The sequence below is a fragment of the Euleptes europaea genome, unplaced genomic scaffold, assembly GCF_029931775.1.
Source record: "Euleptes europaea isolate rEulEur1 unplaced genomic scaffold, rEulEur1.hap1 H_1, whole genome shotgun sequence".
Classification (NCBI taxonomy): Eukaryota; Metazoa; Chordata; class Lepidosauria; order Squamata; family Sphaerodactylidae; genus Euleptes; species Euleptes europaea.
In genome coordinates, this window is record NW_026612049.1 from 187,567 (window position 1) to 208,481 (window position 20,915).

Genomic DNA, 20,915 nt, shown 5'->3' on the forward strand with positions numbered 1-20,915 from the left:
AACCTTCTATTTCTTCCCAAGCTGTGCCTCCCACAACAGCCCAGGACAGATGGCACTGAGGCAACCAGGAGAATGAGGATATGGCAGTACCTTTGTTGCTGTTTTCTTCTTCCTCCTGCTCTCCTGTCTGAGAAAGAAAGTGGGGAAGTGGCAGGGGCAGTGACCAGGAGGAGGAGAAGGCTGTGGCAGCTCCCTTTCTCCCTCCAGCGAGGTCCTCAATAGAGGTAATGGAGGACAGGGAAAGGCAGCAGGGAAGCAATGCTGTGAGGGAGAGGGACAGCAGATGCAGCAGCAAGAGGGAAATGAAAGAGGAAGATGTGGCAAGGGCAAGAGAGGTGCCACTGCCAGGTGAGCCAACAAGGAGGAGGAGGCAGCAGGAGAAAAGAAAAGGAAGAAAACTTAGAGGGGGGAAGGAAGGAAAAGGGCTGGCTCAGGAGGGGTACAGGTGAAAGGAGATAAAAGGATGGGATGCCCCCTATGTGAGTCTCGTGGGTCCCCGCTGGCCAGTCTCTAATTTTTAAATATGCCTGCCAAACGTGAATAGGATACAGAGCAAAAAAGACAGTGAATACCTCTGCTATGTACATGGGAGCCAGAAGAATAAGAAGAAATAGTTGTTCAACCACTTGAAGAAACTGGTCTAAATCCAGAGAATTAATGAAGCTTACTTTCTCACCCTGTGTAGGTGGTTTAGGGCTGTGGAGTTCTATGCCCCCTTTCTCTGCCTCTCTCTCTTTTGCTTCTTTATGTTATTTACAGTCCACCTTTTCCACTGAGACTCAAGGCAGAGTTACAGTCAAGTTATGTTCAATAATTTCCAATCCAGATTAAAGTGAAGCTTGGAACATTCCTAAATGGGGAGTATCGTACTACTTCATGTGTGGAAGATGTAGTTTTATACCTCCCTCTCAACTGCTCTAGCTCTTTCTGATCCTGGGCGATATCAGTCCTGAGCTCACAAGAGCTCAGAGGCAGCTAGGGAGCCAATCTTACGTGCTGTTTTGCACATGCAGCTGCACTGAAGGGAGAGGCAATTTCATCCCCCTGTCTCTCCTTTCACCAGCATGCCAACAGCTTTTTTCAGGGGTCAGGAGCTGTAGTGATGGAAAGTGATATGAGAAAACTCAGTGTGTCTTCTACCCACTAAACCCACGGTATTTTTCTGGGGGGTGAGTAAGCATGGTTCTGATCCTTTGGATTGCCAATTATGGGAATTTCTGGGTCAGCATCACCCAACAGAACTATCATCTTCTAGCACTGATCACTTGGGCTGTTACCACACTAGGTAATCCCAGTGATGTATCAAGAGTTTGGAAATGTTATAAAAAACATAGCTTTAAAAGGGTTTTTGGATGCCACGGCTAAAAAATGGTTGGATGACGTCTTCACAGCTAAAGGGGCCAAACAAAGTGAAAACAGTATTTTTTATAACAGTTTCAAACTCCTAATACATCAGTGGGAATACATAGAAAGTGCGAACAGTATTTTTTATAACATTTTCAAATTCTTAATACATCGCTGGGAATACCTAGTGCGGTAACAGCCTTAGTCTCCAAAGGGGAGTTACACCAAAATCTTTTTTAAAATAACAAACTATTATCAGGGTACTTTCTTGCCCTGCTAATGGCTATTCATGTGAATGGCCTTAATGTTTTCCTTGTGAATCGTTTTTCTGAACAGTATAAAACTGAAGACCTACACTGATGCAAGGCTTAAATCTCTATTTTTGAGGAAATACTGGCCTACCTTCACAGCTTCACTTAGGGTTTGGTTTTTGTCTGCTTCTTCGCTGGAATGCAATTCCAGTTTATACTGCAACTCCTGGAGCTGTTGAGCCTGCTCGTTCAAAAGCATTTGTGCCTGCTGCTCCCGAAGTAATGCATTATTCAGCTCTTCACATGCACTTTCAAACCTCTCATGGGTGATCAATTTCTGATAAAGGAAATAAATTGTGTTCTGTCATGAAATTGCAGCATTGTTTATATACACTTGACTTTCAGGATCCCACTTGCCAATATGCAATATTCTAATGCAAAAGTTTTAAAAAACACTCAATATATCTGCCCAAGGGGCTTTCCTTTCTAAGGCGAGACCATTAAACAATGCTAATGCCAGTTGATTTTTATTCACCAATTTCCTCAAAAACCTAAAGCATATGATGACTAAAAAAAGCTTTTCTTTCAAATTACTAGTGATCAAAGAGCTTGTACCTCTGAATGAGAAAATCAGTTTTTACAACAGGCATTAATTTGAGCAGAGGTCCCACCACAGTGTTTAAATGTTTAAGCCCAGACCCATGTATCCAAGAAGTATTGCATGCAATGTGCAAAATGTTTTAGAGGGAAAAATGAGAAGCAAACCTGTTGAACTTATCTATCCCACTCTTATTGCCTAAAGACAGCCAAGCCAATTGAAGATGGTAGAGATAATTACTAGGTTGGTTAATTAAAACCAGCCAATTTCAGTACAACAGTTTAGTTGGAACAAGAGCCAATCTCCGAGGTAAAGTTACAAAAACACTGATTTTCCATCTCCATCTGCTGGCAGGAGGCTTCATACACATGTGCTTGTACAGACCGTAAATAAAAAATTATTTTAAAAGTCAGCCTCATAAGAAATGAATATATAGGGGGAAATATAACACAGACTGGGAAAAGGCAATCGATATGCTACATGTATTTTTATCCTTCTTCCTTACCCCCCTCCAAAATTCCCCATCTCTCTTTATTGAGAAATGAGACTATTTGCTGCAAGGAGAGAGAAGCAGTCATTTTATCAGATGGTTAAGGTACTAAAGGCATTAAATTGTAAGTCTTCAGACCACTGAGGAAGTGGTAGACCATTAGGTGCCAAAGGGCTCCTTCACACACTATAGAGTTCCAATACAGAAGGTACTTCCACGTACACATGAAGTTGCAACCTGTCACAAGTGTTCCTTGCCCAAGTGGGCTTCTTGCTGCTGCATATATACATGCCAGGAATCCATGGATGGCCCCAGTTTCCCACTGCTTATACAAGTTTGCACAGCAAAGCAAACCCACCTGTAAAAGTTGTCACAAATGATGATCTACATTAGAATTCCACATTAAGTCAAACATGGAAGTGTTTTCCATGTAGGAATTTTGTGATGGGTGAAGCAGCCCTTACTTTGTTCAAGAACATATCAACAGCGGTACAGCTGGAAAGCAAGTGGGTGTACAGAGATCATACTGCAAGACCTGAGCAAGGCTGTTAATAATAGGATGTTTTGGAGGACATTAATTCATAGGGTTGCCGTAGGTTGGAAGAGATTTGACAGCACTTAACACACACACACAAATGATGTTAACAACACACAATACGTTTCAGCTCAGGGTTTTTCCAACAGCAAAAACATTATAATTAAAGATACTGTGGGGATATCACTGATGAAGATCAAAAGCCTTTATTTACTCAATATATCTTATGCCACATTATAAAAACTAAACATATTGAAGGAGCCACATCCTCGTTTTTTAATGTATCTGACTCATAGCTGGGTTACATTTACAAGGCACAGTTATTGGTGGAGATGTCATAATAGATTGACTTTGTTACTTAATTTTCTAAGGAATATTGAATCAAAATGGGGTGAAAGGAAATCTCTCCTTTAGATCAGGTTCTGTATATATTTTTTTCTACATCAAATGTACTTACAGATTCTTTAAATGCATTTAACTGCTCTTGAAGACCCTGGGCTTTGTCAGCCTCTTTCTTCATCTCATTCAAATTCCGCTTGAATTCTGTGAGCTCTATGCGCAGTGACCGCCGTTCTACTTCTGCTGTATGCAGCCTTTGTGTAAATTCAAATATTTGCTTCTGCAAGGATGCTATACTTTTCTGGTAATAAAATGGAAACAATGTTGTTAGCTATAAAATATGCTGATTAGGCAATAAATCAATGGAATTTAATGCTTGGGCAAATTAAAATGAAACTTCCTTGCTGGATTCACACACAGTGAAGTGAAGCATTCTAAATCTACACCTGCATGTTAGTAGAAAAATATATACAGAGGGTATTGGGGCAGGGAGATAGGAGGAAAGGCAAATGGTGGCACCATTTACTGTATTTTTAGTAGATATAACGTATTTTTCAACAGCACTTTGGGAGATAATTATAGTACTTTTAGAATTAAAATCATTATAGAAGTATTTTGAAGGAAGATTGTACTTTTGCTTGAGTGCCAAATTGCTGGGAAAACTAAGAAATCAAATAAAGAATTACTAGAAGTAACACAAAAGTTAGCTATATTTTAAACATTGTTTCTTTCTCTTTCCATTTTCTAGCTTTACTCAAGAGCCTAAAAATTTGATGAATGCTACATAAAGTACATTTTTAAAAAACCTAACAATTTGAAAGCAAATTCAGCATGTACAATACCTATTGTATGCTAATCGCATTCATACAAACCGTAACAGGGGCTCTGTCATTTATGCCTGCTTTGAGAGCTTGTGCGTTTATTTTATGTAGCCCGCGAGCCAGTCTCTGAACTAATGAGTCTTTCTCTATGTAGGTGATGCTCCTGCTGCTGTTTGGAGTGGTCACTTCCATCATTATGCAAAGTTTGTCCATGAGTTTTGAAAAAGAATTCCTTGCTGCGTTTACAAGTAAATGTCTGGAAAGCCAGGAATTCAGATCTTCAGAAGAAGAAAAAAAACAGTAGAAAATCCATAAATCAAGTATGCTTGGGATTGTTGGGTTTTATATTCTTTGAGTACATAAAAATAATATCCGACACTGAGAACATGGAAAAGGTTGCTCCAGACATTTTGTCATATATAGTAGGCTAAGGAGCAATATGGAAATAACCTAAGGTAACCTTACTAGGAAATAGCTATGTTTTAAGCATCCCTTACTTCAGATTAAATAAGCCTAAGATGTCTTACATGAAAAGTTTCTAGAAGAAATTTCCCCTGAACTGTTCTACAGTGGAAACCAACTAACCCTACAAAACTTCAAGTACAGTAATGTATTCTAGATGCTTAGCACAAAATATTTTTCATGGAACTGTTTTGGGTGTTAGGAAAGACCAACTGTAACTTTCTTCAGGAACTGTTATGGATACTACAAAAGTACCTAAGGCTTGGTACAGTGCTGTCCTTCATTCCAGAGGCAGTACTCCACTGTGAAGCACTTTCCTCCAGCAACAGCCATTTCTGTTAATGGAAGGTCAATGTCTTTCAATGAGCAGAGAAGCAGCTAGTGCCAGAGAATAGGATAAGATGTGCAAACGGGAAAGAAAATACAGGATCAAAGCCTAAGGCATTAGGCTTGCAATTATACTCCATGAGTCCAAGCCAGAATGTGGAGTTTGTTAAACATGCACTTTCAAGAAGACAATTCTGTTGGTTGGAAGGGAATCCACATTCACATACAGACATGCTTAATTCCACTTCGATGCCCCTGAAATTACATCTGCATATGCAAGTACAGACATTGGTTGGCTCAGAAGAAATAACGGTTTCACTAAAGAAAATGTTTCTTTTCCTTGTCTTCTAATGCGGCATCTTTTTTTTCCATTCTTTAATCCACAGGTTGCAATACATTACACCAAAGACCTGTTGTGTAAGCAAACTAAAAATATTTATTCTGCTTAGAAATATTTGAGAATGTGCTACACATTCAAAAGCAGAAGGCATGTCACTGTTAACAAATGTATCACCTTTTCCCTTTCTTTCCTGACAGCTTAGATGTCTAAATCATTTGCTGCTTAAAACTACTGAGGCTTGGTACCTTAATGCCACACTATTTATATTCTGAGACAAGAGAATATATTTACCTTATTCCAAGGCAATTAAAATTTTACAACTACAATTACTTATTTCCCCATAGGATTATGGTAATCATCCTTCTCATATAATGGACTTAAGGCCCCAGCACACCCAACATGTTCTGCTTACTGCTAGATTCGTCAAGTCTGTAATTAATAATTGTGTTTAATGTTGATAAATAAAATTGTCAGTGCTCCTTCTACTAATTGGTATTCCAGATAATGGTTAATAGGTTTATTTATGCCTTAATAAAAGTCTTGTAATTTAGTTTCCCCTCTGCAAGTCAGGTTTTAATCTGTCATTACTTGTTTTACGATACTATCAGGGTAAGATGACAACCATGGCGGAGCTTATTTACATTCAGGAGAACACAAGATCTCCTGTTGCAGGAGTGAATTAAAATATTTGTTCAGAAAGTTTAAAGAAGAAAGGCTATCAAGGAAGTTTTTATTTTAAAGAATGCCATCTTTCTTCCCCCCTTTGGTAAGAAAAGCTAAAAGGTTTCAGGCAAACAGGAATACAACTCCTAGAAAATTCTTACCATCTGGAACTGAAGGATTATCTAAACGTTTAGAAATGACCTAAACTAAATAAGGTAAATGTCTATCTCAGGATGCAACTAATCAAAATATTTTCTGCATAACAAGACCAACACTCTCTGCTAGTTTTTATTTTACGTATATATAGACCTTGCATGTGAAAAGAAATCTGTCTGGATTTCACTTTACATTGACAGAGATCCAAAGAGCTACTTCAGGTGTACCCAGGTGCTTGGGCATTCCAAGTGTTTTTTTTAACTTTTTTTCTTTGAATAGCAGAAGCAAAATGCCTGTGAGAGTCCTCCTTCGCTAGCGCTAGGCCCTTTCTCTGTTGTCACAACCCACCTCTTTGGTAGGGTTGCCAGGTCCCTCTTCACCACTGGTGTGAGGTTTTTGGAGTGAAGCCTGAGGAGGGTGGGGTTTGAGGAGGGGAGGGACTTAAATGCCATAGAGTCCAATTGCCAATGCGGCCATTTTCTCCAGGGGAACTGATCTCTATCGGCTGGAGATCAGTTGTAACAGCAGGAGATCTCCATCTACTACCTAGAAGTTGGCAAGCCTACTCTTTGGGGCTCCCCAAGCCTCAGAATAAGGGTGAAGGGGATAGAAGCAAGGGTTATAGCACCCAGGTCTGTCCTCTTCTTCACCAGGAGCTTGCTCCTTTAGCTAAGGCGAACGTCTCCTCTTTCCTCCCTGGCCTGGTATTGAAGCCTCCCTGAATGCATTCTCCTAAGCCTTCAATTAGTCTTAGCCCCACCTCCCTGGTTTCATCCTCACCTCCTGGGCTAGGGGCCAGAGTACCACCCCTTTAAATTGCCTTCTCCAACCTGGCTGGCTCTCTTCCTTGCCTTCTTGGCCCCTTCCCTGTAGGAACGTATGCTGGGCCATTGTCTCCTGGCCCCCTTGGTGCTCTGCTGGGCTGGGGGTGCTCTTGGCCTTGGCTGCATGTAGCAAGGGCAGCTGCACTGACAGCTGGCTCTGTGAACGATTATCTTCCTCCTGCTGCCCTGAATCTGCTGCATCTTCCTTTCTGGCCAGGATGTTTGCCAGGTGAGTGGGGAGGAGAGAGGCCTCGTGCAGTGTTGGACCTGGCGGCATTCTACTCTGCTGTAAGGCTGTTGGACATGATGTGGAAGCCACAGAGAGGGAGGGAGAGGTCAGATCGGGTGCAGCCAACCCAGAAAAGTGCCATATTACAACTGGATTTTGATAGTCTCCTTAGTTTCAAATATGGTTTGCAACATGGCACAGGGAAAGGTGGCTTTTTGAGGGGAAACAAGTGAAAAGTCCCATTGGCGATGCAGAAGAGTTCTTTAGATCCTTGTCATTATGTGGACAAAGGTTCTCTTTTTTTAAGTTCACAGATGAAACATAACCATGTTTTAGTTCTGTTTTAACCTAATTTTTTGCCAAGATAATTTTATCAACATATCAGGTATGACTGCTATTAGAAGGTTTGACAGGATATGTTGTAGTCCAAGGTACTGTCATTCCAATTTAATATAAGATGCCTGAAGTTTATATTTATATGTATATAAAAATATACATGCATATAATTTCAGTCCTACACTGTACAAGTCTTGTTTTTAAAGAACTACCACGGAGATCTTATTTAAAAAAATCCCAACGATGGGGAAAGCACACAGTTTCTAAAAGCAAAGCATCACCTCTAGTTAATTTTTAATGAATAATGGTTTTGACTAAAACAGAGAAATGTGTGGCTTAGAATCATTCACTGCTTTGAAAGGTGAAATGAGAATACAATGCAATTCCACAAGGTACTGTGTTGGACTGTATCTATAACCAGAGGGAAAAGAATATATACACTTTAAGTACCTGGCCACAGACTATCAAGGAATTACAGTAAAAGCATTAAATAATTTATGTTGTGATGAGTATGTGAGAAATGTCTTACACAAATACAGTTATAGTACAAAGAGCAAAAAAGTCCTTATTAAACAAATGAAGCAAAAGCCAATGAAAAGTGACAAACATTACTCTAGTGACATGGGGAAGATGGTCTTTGTTTTACTTTAAAAAAAAAATTTTTTTAGCGAAACAGCACAAGGGGGAGCTAATCTCCTAACTAATGCATAAGTGTCAAAAAGTTCATGCTGAGCTTTAGAAACCCAGCTAAAACTGCAACTGATCACAATCAGTCTGTTTAAATAACTAACTTCCTTTAAGCAATACTGCTAGAGGTTGGACTTTAAAAAAATCTGACCTGCATGTGAACGTAAATACTATGGTGTGGAACCAAAGTATTACCTTACATATACCCTATTTTGTTTTGCAGAGCAGGTCTAATACCATCTCATAGTGCTTCAGAATAACAGGGATCAGGCACAGAGATAATCTGTTCAAGAAACATGTCAGAAATATGCTTGATATGCATGGAAATAGTCGTGTTGTTCTTAAGATCCTGGCCTACCAAACAAAAGTTAGTTGAAAATGTTTAGTGCTGTTAATCATACAAAAAAAAAATACTAGAGACCAGCATATGGTTTTGGAGCTGTGCCATACCAACTCCTGGTTAATGTCCTTGGCATATTAGAAGCAATAACTATTAATGGAATCAACTGCACACATATCCACAAACCAAACTAGAAGTACATCCTGGTCAAAGCATAGCCAATATGCCAGGGCAACTGTGGATGTGCTTTTGGGACTTGCTGCCTTTCACTGGAATACCAGGACTACTAGAGACCAGCATATGGTTTTGGAGCTGTGCCATACCAACTCCTGGTTAATGTCCTTGGCATATTAGAAGCAATAACTATTAATGGAATCAACTGCACACATATCCACAAACCAAACTAGAAGTACATCCTGGTCAAAGCATAGCCAATATGCCAGGGCAACTGTGGATGTGCTTTTGGGACTTGCTGCCTTTCACTGGAATACCAGGACTGGGAAGTGTCTTATTCCTAGGAATGCATGACCAAGACCTTGTTCACCCATCTGTTGCATGTTGAATATACCATTGGGGAGCTAGCTGAGAGAACTGACCAGCTGGTCAGAGTGTTCTCTGTGGGAAATTATCATAAATTATATGTCCTTAGTGGTCTCCAAGATATGCCACTCAATTGTGGGCATATGATCTTGGCACAACCTAGCAAATTCTCAAATTCTGTTTTTGCTGGACAGGGAAATATGCTTGCCTGGAACTTCATTGATTTATACCTCATGAGCTGTTTCCTTCTTCCTAAATTTTAACTGCAAGCAATAGCACATTACTAAGAGCTGGATTAATGACCGCTGCATAGAAAGCCTGGTGCATTTCCCTAAAATCTTATATACTTCTGAAACCAACTGTATCTTCTCTAGTAGTAACCCTCCCTTTTCTAATCTACCATCCCACCTTCAGTGAATTAAAAATAGGAACACCAAAAGCAATTCAACTTTTCAGCCAAGACAGTCTGGTGACTTTGCAGAAATGACCACCTAGTTTTGTGCCCTTAATCTCATTGTTCCTGGCAAGTGTGGAGCAGAAAGGAAAATCTCTCTCATATTCATTTTAGTCTCTGGAGCTTTCTACTGCCTTCCATGACCACTGGAAGCCAGAAAGGTCCACAGGGTGCTGCATAAGAAGGTGCATGGGTGTTTGACCTTTCTCAGCTGCAGTTAAAGTAATGTAGAAGAGACCTTGCATGGCCCCAGGTTGAAAAAAAACCCACACACTGACTAGGTTAATTTTGGATTAATTTATAGATTAACAGTCAGCAATAATTTGTGCTACTCGCCATGTGTTCAAAAGGAATTGTTTGAAAATACTGGCATGATTCCTACATAGCAACAGACAACAGAATTCAATTACACAAATGTGTCGTGAAAACCTGTGATCTCAGACACTCCTTTCCCTTTTTCCTCCTGCACAGTTCACACATTCCCTCTCCTGAAGCAAAACTATGGTTTGTAACGACATCCAAACCATTCTTCCTTTTTATATGCTGACAAAGGCTTGTGTTGTGTTGTGACATCCAAACCACAAACATTACCTGTCTTGTTAAGAACTTCTTGCAGCTCTACCATAGAACTCAGGACTGACGCGAGAAGGTCAGGACTAGTAAACCAGTTCAAAGCTTGAAGAGAATAGATATATTCTTTTTCTTGCCCTATAATACAAAAATTGTATTTTTAAAGTATTATGAAGCATATTTGGAAACTTAAGTCAACAGATAGAACAGACGACCACCTACAATTATTCCAAGACATTTTCAACTGTATTAACAAACACTTTAAAATGCTTTAGCTGGTAATAAAAGGCAAATCATTTTCTGTTTGCCACCCTCCTCTATGTGGAAGAATTCCAAAATGAGTTAATGCATTTTTCTTGTCTTCTGTGAGCAGCAAGCTCATAAGCACAAGATATTTATTTCAGCAGTGGAATCTATGTTAGAAACTTGACCATCTCATACCCAAGGTTTGAACTGATCTTCAAATTTATCCCTGCAAGTCCTAAGAATCCACTTTTTTTTTTTTAAGTTACAGCTGGAATTTCTCAGAAATCTTTTACCTTTTCCATGGATTCTACACACACAAAAATCATAATGCACCATGCAATTTATCTACCCAAAATACAAAAATACTTGGTAGTTACATATTGCATTTCATGTATTTAAACCATTGAACAAAAATTCTCAGGATTACTTGTACAGATTATAGAAGTGAACAAGCATTATTGAGGATACAAGGAAATATATTATCCATGGTTCATGTCAATACAGATGCAATGCTACATCAGTTAAACTGTGGAAGGGAGGGTAAACTGGGGAAGGGTGGGTGAAATGCCTGCACAGTTCCAAGTTCCTAACCATGGTTATATCTGTCCTATCCTGGAGTAATTCAGATTCAGTTTACCAAAGATTCAAATAATGGGTGCTCGTGTGCATTTAATACCACCATTGGGGTTTAGTAGTTTTAATTAATGCACTAGATTTGGTTTAACAGCTTAAACATTTCCCCCCTCAAATTGTGAAGCCGATGCCTCCTATTGCCTTCGCATAATATAATTGTTATTTAAGTACTGAAAATGCAGTTTGACACAAAACAAATCAAACATTTGCAGATTATCTTACTTGACAGATTCTGTACATTCTTTGAGTCTCCTATGCTGACCAGAATTCCTATGCCTTCTCTAAAGCCATCCACCCAGGAGAAAAGGGCACTGCATGACTGGCCCAACATCTGAAGCCTATTGGCTGCCAGCACTGCAATGACTCCTTTACGGAAGAGACGTAATAGACCTCTGTAATGTCTTTTCTTCTGCACCTTGTCCTCGCAGTGCTTCTTTTCTTCTATATCAGCCAATGCGTTGGCCAAGGTCCTAATCTCATGCTTGAAAACTTCACAGGTGTTCAACTGATCCTGAAGAAAGTCCCTTTGTGTGGATAAGGCACAGGACCGGCTATAGAGAGGATACAAGGCACCAGACAACAAGGCACAAGCTGCAAGCAAAGCAGTATGCTTCTTTTGAGTCTCTGTCAATACATTTTTCAGGTGCGAATTTTCAAGGAGCAATTGCTCCTGTACTTTTTCTGCAGCAGCAAATTTTTCATTGGCTTTTCCTGCCATTTCTTGATATTTCTGCAATGAAAAAAAATAAATACATTAGGAACTACCAACCCTAGTTTCCAACTATTGAAGTTAAACAATTTTACCTGGGGATGAATCGTCCCATTCAAGCCCTGATATGACTAAAAGCACTGCATCCCTCTGTAACCAGACCTCTAAATCCAACCTCTCTACAGATGTTGATTCAAAAGACAGTTAAAGCAAAATAACCCTAACCCCCCCCCCAAAAAAACCCTTAATTTTCTTCCCCAATTCCACAGTGATCAAGATAACCATCGCTGAAGAGATTATGGGGTCCTTAGCACAGTTACATAAGAGTTGTTTTTCTAAGGGTTCACCCCATAGTTCAGCTGCGACGTTCAACAGGCCTATCATCTAGTCATCACTCATCCACAATTTGAGAGATGGCTTCACGATAAAGGACCAGTGCCACTGGCCTCACCCACATGACAGCAGGCTTTTAAAAATCACAGCAGCATCATGGGTTGTACCACAGTCTACAGATGAATCTAAGAAAGCAGTACATGGAAAAGCAGGGAAGGTATGAGATGAAACAAGTGGAGGGTATAAGCTGGCACTACAGGTAAATATTATTTATGCAAAAATATGTAACTAAGAAAAACAAATATGGGCTAGCAAGTAGCAAAGTGGAAATGTGGAGACTGTGTGGGCCTGACTAGGGGCTGGGAACCAGGGAAACCGCTAGCGATGATGGTGCAAAGTCTGCAAAAGCAACTTGGGCCTTCAGAGTAAGTCAGTGAACCCTTCTGATGCAGCCATTTTAGAGAAGACTGGGACACTCCTTGCTGCTTGGTTCAGCATTCCCTGAGCTGTGGAATGGGAAGAAGCTCAAACTGATTCCCCAAGGAAGTCTGTCCAAGACACTTCTCACCTTTGTTGAAATGACAGATATCGTGGACCCAAGCTACACGCTGGAAAGCTCTATTAACCACCTGCTACTTAAGCACCTAATATTGGGGGGGGGGGGGCTTTGCTTTGCAGAATCACTAGCACAGTGGCTAATACAGGTCAATAGTGCAGTAATTCTTAATCATCTCATCTGCAAGCCACAGGAAATGAGGACCATGATTCAGAAAGAACAATCATGCTGGTTTACAGTGCAGAAGACACACGACTGGGATAAGTTAGTTTAGCAAAAGAGAATAGTAAACCAGGGAAAATCTGGAGAGACTGAAATAAATAGGCAGCAGCTGGGAAGAGGAGGCTAAAGGTGATCTTTTAATTACTTTGTAAATCAACCTCCTACTTATATATTCATAGATTAATTATGTCTCAGGCAGAACTGTATTTTCAAGAGTACAGTCTTTGTTTTTTTTTGATCAATCACTTATTGTTTTAATTTTCACAGTCATAAAACCTCAGATCAGATCTGCAAACCTGCAACTCCAAGAAGCTCTAAAATGAATACATAAGAAGTTAAAAAGCAGTGAAGTATGCCAACTAATTTAATTATCAAAGATGCCTCATGATTCATAGCCTATAAACAAATTCTTAAGAGTATGATCTTTTTTAAAAAGCAAAATAGATAATTTCTTTTCAAACTGCAACATGGTTGGTGCCTCTCCTTGGCTATTGCAAAGCTCACATAAAGTTCTATCACATACCCTTCACAGTTCTGAAAAATATTCACCAAGCTCAGAACAGTTTGGTTCTAGTCTTTCCATACCACTCAATGCCACATATCCAACATCGTCATCCCCATCATAATCATGAAAAAGCTTGCTGTAGGATGAAGGGAAGCATTTGAGATTAAATACTTATCAGCTTTTCTATATAAAGGGAAATATTGAATTGCAGCTGTTATAACAAGGTACTTTCCCCTCCCACTCAGCAGCCATAATCTGACCATGACAGGCTAGGAATACAAACAAGTTATGCAGAGGGAAAAATGAACCACACCCCTCATTTAGGAAGTCATGGTGATGTAGCTAAGGTCTAGGAGGTGGAGGTTGGTTAAAAGACCCTGGCCTGAATGCACACATAAATTCCTTCCCCCTATATGTAACTCAGGAGCCCCGTGGTGCAGAGTGGTAAGCTGTAGTACTGCAGTCCAAGCTCTGCTCACGACCTGAGTTCGATCCCAACAGAAGTTGGTTTCAGGTAGCCAGCTCAAGGTTGACTCAGCCTTCCATCCTTCCGAGGTCAGTCAAATTAGTACCCAGCTTGCTGGGGGTAAAGGGAAGATGATTGGGGAAGGCACTGGCAAACCATCCCGTAAACATAGTCTGCCTAGTAAACGTTGGGATGTGACATCACCCCATGGGTCAGGAATGACCCGGTGCTTGTACAGGGGACCTTTACCTTTTATATGTAACTATATCTTGGATATATTTAAAATTCTACATCAGTTTAATGTGTATGCCGCCCATTCCTGACTACTGTGGTACATTATCACGAACCATCCAAGTGTTGCTTTAAGTCTGGTTTAAATCTGCCTGGTTCTGGATTGATCCAACTATGTAATCACTAGATGAGTGTTTAGGCTTGTGTGAGTGAGATCCTTATCCACTGGATTCCTAGGTCCTGAGGCAGTTACAAATCATTCTGAGTTACAAAAGTCCCAGCTCCCAACAGCCTGAGCAAATGATAACTGGTAATGATACATTCACTAGTTACTACTACTATCAGTTGTGTTCCAAGAAGATCAGGACAGTGTTTACCATTTTATACTCAATACCTTTAAGTTGGACTAAGAGGCAGAGATGACAGACTCATTGCTGAGTCGGGATTTCAAGCCTGGTTTATCAAATCTAAACCCAACATCCTAGGCCAGGACACCACACACTACAACTGTTTTAAAAAGTGAGACTAACAGAAAAGTGTTTTACTCTTTTACCGAGACTCAAAGTGGCTTACAATATTCTTCTCTATTAGGCTGAGGGTATGTGATTGGCTCAAAGTCACTCAGCAAGCTTCCGTGGCAATGTGGGGATTTGAACTTGGGTCTCCCAGAACCCTGTCTGACACTCTAACCACTTCATCCTGCTGGAAGATGTGTTAAAATGTTGACAATATTTTTCCACAGTGTGGCAGGGATAGATCTTTCTGGGTAGTACCTTAGAACAATGGGTCTTTCCCACAGGGAGTTTTTATTGACACTAACAATACACAAGGGGAAGATAACCATATACTATGTTGCTTATTGTGAGGGTGCGCCACACATCTTGCAGAATGGGGTAATGAGGAAGGCCTGCAAGAATAAAGTATCAAACTATGCAGTAGTCTTGAGAATCTGTGTACGTCACAACATGCTAAACCAAATGTTCTTAGGAATAATGTGACTGTAATCAAAACTCTTGTGCTACTGAAAATACTTGTTTGTTATAAAAAATTAAATCTGTAGCACAAACAAGACAGAAGATTAGGATTTTATGACAGGCTCAAGTTGAGGATCAGGAGAAAAGAAAGCAGAATCTACAACAAAAAATCAGGATTTTAAATAAATGTTCAACTCAAGATTTTTATGAAATCGATTGCACATTCTGCGTTGACACTTCTTGCCTGCAATTCAGATGTGCCAAACAAACCAGAAATTGTTTATGATAGGCACCTACTTGGCTAATTATTGGGTTTGCACGTTCCTTCTCCCTGCCTCTTTTGTGTGCTGGATCAAGACTGAAGTTGGAACTCTTCAACTAACTCCAACCAGTCATGGTATCTGAAAATAAGCACTTTAACAAACTGGTGTTAGTTTCTTACTCCAATAACCAGGAATGGTTAGGAACCTTGGTTGATGGGAGAGCAAAGTTAAGTTTGTTAAGGTGCCTGCATTTGGATGTCACAATTAACTAATCTTGGTGCATCATGTGAGAGTGAAGGGAGATGGAAAGACTGTGCACACGCCTGTCAAGTTAACTAAGTTCATGCCCATGATGAACAACTCCAATATGTTTGTGATTTCTGCAGCAATGTCATGTGAGAAACATCCCAAGCTGCCCGTGGAAAAGAAAATGAATTTATGATACCTTCTACAGTTCATGTGGTTTACCTCCATCAGATCTTTAAAATTTAAGCTTCTTTTTATAAAATCTGATTTTAGTTCTTGGCCATTGACAACTACTATTAAAAAAGACCAGGAAAAAAATCAATCACACAAAATGAAGTGACAATGGACGCCATCTTCAGAGTACTATATAATTTGGCAGCAATTCTCATTAACTGTGCCAACACAGGCCCTGTTCAAAGATGCATTTTATAAGGAAGGGAGTGTTATTTGTAACAAAGAAAATAACTAAAAAGCAAATTTTTGCAAAAAAATTCTGATAAACATGATCAGGAATGCATAAGCAAAATAATAAAAATAGAGTGAAACGGTGCATAAATCATGGGGAAAGGGTATGCAAACACTAAAACCAGTGTCTACATGCCCTTACGTACAATGCATAAAATATAATAATAATATGTAGTCTGAATATTAGCATTTTCCACTAGATGGAAATGCAATGGCTCAATATTTTAATTTGTCTTTGGAGATATATTTTACAATATTCCTCGAGCTGCAATTCCATTTCAAAATAAAGTCTCAATATCTACACAGGACTCAGTGGCGGATCTACAATGAAACTAATGAAGCTTAAGCTTCAGGGCCCCTAAACATGAAGGGGCCCTGAAGCAACTTTTTTTTTAATGAGTGAAGTTTTCAACAAAATTGATGGAGTTTTCAAAAGTATTCGTTATTTAAAAAGGGTATTTTAGCTATAGAATCATAAGCCAGTGGGTTGAAGTACTTAATATTGACCTTAGAATATGCTCTAATACCCATTTCATATGGCCTCAAAATGTCCCTGTAATTGGTCAAATTTCAAAATTTTCTTGGGGGCTTGCAGTGCTCGAACCTCCAGCTGTATGGGCTTGCTGAGCTCACCAGAGTCTATTAATAGCCTACATTTGGGCAGCTGAATCCTCAAATCCTTCGTTGGTGCATGGCTTACCAGTTCTATAGCTCAGCCCTTAGGCTGCACTCATTTCGCTTGTGCATTTTAACACCAAAAATCAGATTTTCACCTCTTTATCCTAACGAGCCCCCTCTGATGACCTTCTACCTCTCTATTAGAGAATGAACCAATACATCTGCCCCAATGAAGAACATAACCCCAATGAAGAACATAACAGCGGTTGCCCAGACCTCATTGCTGGTAGGAAGGGGCTCACTGTATGGCCCATTTTCAAGGACTCCAACCCACCACCCAGTTCTCCGCCATTTGGACCTCGAGGTCCTTGCAAGGGCAGCAAGGCCCTTTGGACCTTGATGGATGCTGCCCTATTGTTGCTCGTTGCGAAGGGGCCCCCATAACAGTTCGAGTTTCAGGTTCCCAAAAATGTAGGTCCGCCACTGATAGGTCTCTAGAGTTATTTACAGCAGTCTGGATAATGCTTGTTTAAATGCCATGGGTAGAATGTGCTAAAATACAAGCAGGATTTATACAAAAACAATAAATGGTTCTTGGCCCTTAGAGGTCAAGATTTGGTGTTTCATCTCTGCCTTTTACTTGTACTAATTGCAGCTGTTGCTGCTTTGGTGTGTTGATGGTTTTTATGTTTCTGTAGTTCGACTGGATTTTATTGTAGTTTTATCGGCTTTACTTGTAAGCCACCTTGAGTGAGTTTTCACAAGAAGGAAGCATATAAATTATCATTAATTAAATGATAATAATTTTAGGAAAGCACAACTAACTTCATCTAAAATCTAAATGGATGCTTACAATTTTTTTTAAAGCCCTTAAAATGGAAAAATCACCAGTATCTGTTTTTAGAAGTATGGTCATTCTACTTCTATTGTGAGATAGGTTTAGAGGGGTAGACTGCGTTTCTTCTCTTTAACAGGTTTGTAATTGTTTTCTGCCCAAACCTATATTGTTTCTAATATTTCTTTAGAACATTAAAAGTACAATTTCTTGAAAGGAACAGCAAGGTTCCCTCCTTAAAAAGACTGGCAACCTGACTTCCTGGAGTGGAGAAGCTTTGAGTGGTGGCTTACCAGGTTACAGCACTCTATGGACTTCAAGAAACCTGTAAAAAAATTAGTCACTCCCCTGGAGAGTACAACTCTATTTTATCCTGTTTCATGCTGGGTCTTTATCCTTTATGTTGGCAAAAAGACAAGACTGCAAACTGGAGACTTAATGACATTTGGACTTCAAAAGACTCCACTTTATTTCAGCTATTTTTTCTCACTTACAATGGTCACTTTTATTCCACTGAACAAACCATAGTCTCTAATTCACCTTTTCTTATGATAACAGTGCTGCTCCTTAGTAAAACAAGTCAACTCTTCAAAGAGAGAGGAAATACTCCCTAGACCTAGAGAACCCCCTTGCCTTTGTATTTAGTAAGCCTTGTCATTCTTCTTAATGGAGTTAATCATTACCACATATTAGCTTGAACACGGGTAGGTTTTTGCTTCTGTGACGGAACTTTGATTCTATCAGCACTAACTGGATTATATAGGTGCAAGCACTGTAATACAGCAACAGTTAGTATTTAAAAATCATTTTTCCTAAATTCATATGCTGTGTAAGGTAGACCATGCCCTGACTGACAGGGCTAAGGCCACTGAAAGTGCCACCCTAAGCAGAGTTATATCCTTCTAAGTCCACTGAAGTCAGTGGGCTTATAAGGGTGTAAGTCTGGATAGGATTGCACTGTCATAGTGAGAGTTACTTGAAAGGGGTCCCGAACCACAGAATAAGTTTAGAATTGGGTCCTGCTTCAAGAAGTATGAGAAGCACTACTGAACCCCTAGAGGACAGTTTGTATTTCACATACCTTCTCAATATGCATTTAGAATCTGAAGAAACACCAGAGTTCAAAGAACTCTGACATCAGACAAGGACATAACTCTTCAAACACAAAATACAAACCACAGCTCTTATGTCTAAACTCTTATATATCATGCCACATAGCAAGCATCTTTATTAGCGCTTTGTTAGCAGGAATTGTGGTATAACAAACATGCTACCTCACTGCCAGGAAGTGTAAACTAGGATGTCATGCTGCCACAGTAAGTATAAGCCAAAAGACAAGGAGGATTCAGAAAGAGTAGAGTGAGTGCTGTAGACACAGATGGAATCAATGGTTGGTAAGGCAACAAGGAAAGGATTGTTAGGAGGAAGCAAAGCTGAACAAATAGCGTATAACTTTCGAAGAAATTCAAGAATACATACATACATTTGATGTTCCCATGATGAGTACTATTTACTTGATTTTTATGACCCTGCACCATTTTCTTTAAAAAGCCTTCGTTAGAAACTGTACCACTTCAGAACCAAGGTAAGGAAATTTAAGGTCTGAATGCTTCTCAATATCAAAAACCCAACATATATTAAAAACTTACATATCAGGAGAAGGCTTGAACAGAACACATGCCTTCCAAACACTGTAGCAATCTTTTTGACATAAAGCATTCAAACACGCAGCTCTCCCACCTCCATGCTGCTGTTGATAAGGGAGGCCCCGCTACAAACTTTTTCTAAACATGTGAATTAAGGTATTAATGCAGAAGTGCATTGCTTAAATGAATCTCACAGCAATTTCTCACTTCTAATGAGACAAAACCTATCAGAGCCAAAACCTTTCCTCAGAATCCATTCTACGTATATCAGACAGATCCCTTTCTCATGAACCTTATCAAGCCCACAGGTGAGGCCACACAGAAATTTGTTCTTTCCCCCTTAAAACTAGGAGGAAGATGAAGAAACAGCATCAGCAGTATCTCAATTACAGCTCAAAAGGATGAAATAAAGAAGGCCCAGGGAGTGGATGTGGAAGCTATAAGACTGGGCTGTATTTATGCTTAGGGTAAACAATCTAGGCTTGGAGAAAACTGACAGGTCGACCTCCCAATAGGTTTGTTCCCTCCCACAAAGAACCATGGTCTATCCAGTTATGACATACAGATAAGGGTGTGCATTTGGATACGTCCGAGTCGAAAATATACCCAAAAAATACCTTATCCCCCCACCCTTATCGGTATTTTTCAGATATATTCAGAGTCTCCCAAACGTATCCAGGATTTTTCAAGAAACTGAAAAACTGGTCCCAAAATATCCTGGAAATATTCAGGATTTACCAGGAAAATTGGGAGCCAGTGTTTGCAGGTTCTTGGGGCCTGTTTTTTTCTTTCGCTGCTTTCAGGCATGGCTTTTGCCTGGAAGCAGCTTGGAGCTTTTTTCTTCCATAGGAAATAATGGAAGATGGCTGGGGGCACCCTGTTCAGGGGCCCATAGTATTGAACCCTTTGGTCCAATCAACTTGAAATTTGGGTATTATTTAAAGGACAAGCACCAGCAGCTCTGCTGCAATTTTGATGTCTGTATCTTCAAAAACAACCCCCCAGCCACCCAGAAAGTTTCCCATAGGAAACATAGGGAACAATGGACACCCAAAAATTCAGATTCCCCCCCCCAAAAAAAAACAAATCTGAATATCATATCAGCATTAGAATTTGGGAATATTGGGAATACCAATAATTTTCAGGTCCAACCTACCAAATCTGAAAAATACCAATTTTTTTTTGTACACCCCTATATACAGAGAAGAACAGAGACAAGTTACAGCCAACTGGAAAGGGGAAGATTGATCATGCTGATGTTACGCAGGGTGTACCGATACTTTTTATCTACAAGAAAATATGGGTATTACACTGTCACAACTATAATGTCTGTAGTTATCCACTTTGTAAAGTGTCAAATACCGGAAGAGCTATAAACTCTACAAACTAAACAGATGATTACAAATGAATTTTTCTCACTGATATCAATACAGAGAGATCAAGCTGGCTGGTCCTTTGCACTTCAGGACAAGGACTGCCAAGTGGCTTTTCAATGCTCACTATCTCAGGAGAAATGTAGTGGGAGATAGCTGCCACCACCTTTAGCTAGAATAAATAGTATGTATCAGACTAATTCATCTTGCTGCTTCAGTCAGAAGAGCAGAGATTTCTACAGTTCACATACTCTTTATTACTGCTGCTGACTTGCCAAGAAACCTATG

The 20,915-nt window shown here is 39.8% G+C and overlaps 1 protein-coding gene across 1 annotated transcript in view; it reads right to left on the bottom strand.

Moving 5' to 3' along the window:
- LOC130492893 (coiled-coil domain-containing protein 171-like) overlaps positions 1–20,915 on the bottom strand; it is a 160,251-nt gene that overhangs the window by 60,796 nt on the left and 78,540 nt on the right. The window contains exons 14-18 of the mRNA XM_056866654.1: positions 11,408–11,915; positions 10,328–10,444; positions 4,430–4,656; positions 3,676–3,858; positions 1,747–1,932 (exon numbers count right to left, since the gene is read on the bottom strand). Coding sequence (XP_056722632.1) covers positions 1,747–1,932; positions 3,676–3,858; positions 4,430–4,656; positions 10,328–10,444; positions 11,408–11,915 — 1,221 coding nt within the window. The remainder of the gene's footprint in view (positions 1–1,746; positions 1,933–3,675; positions 3,859–4,429; positions 4,657–10,327; positions 10,445–11,407; positions 11,916–20,915) is intronic.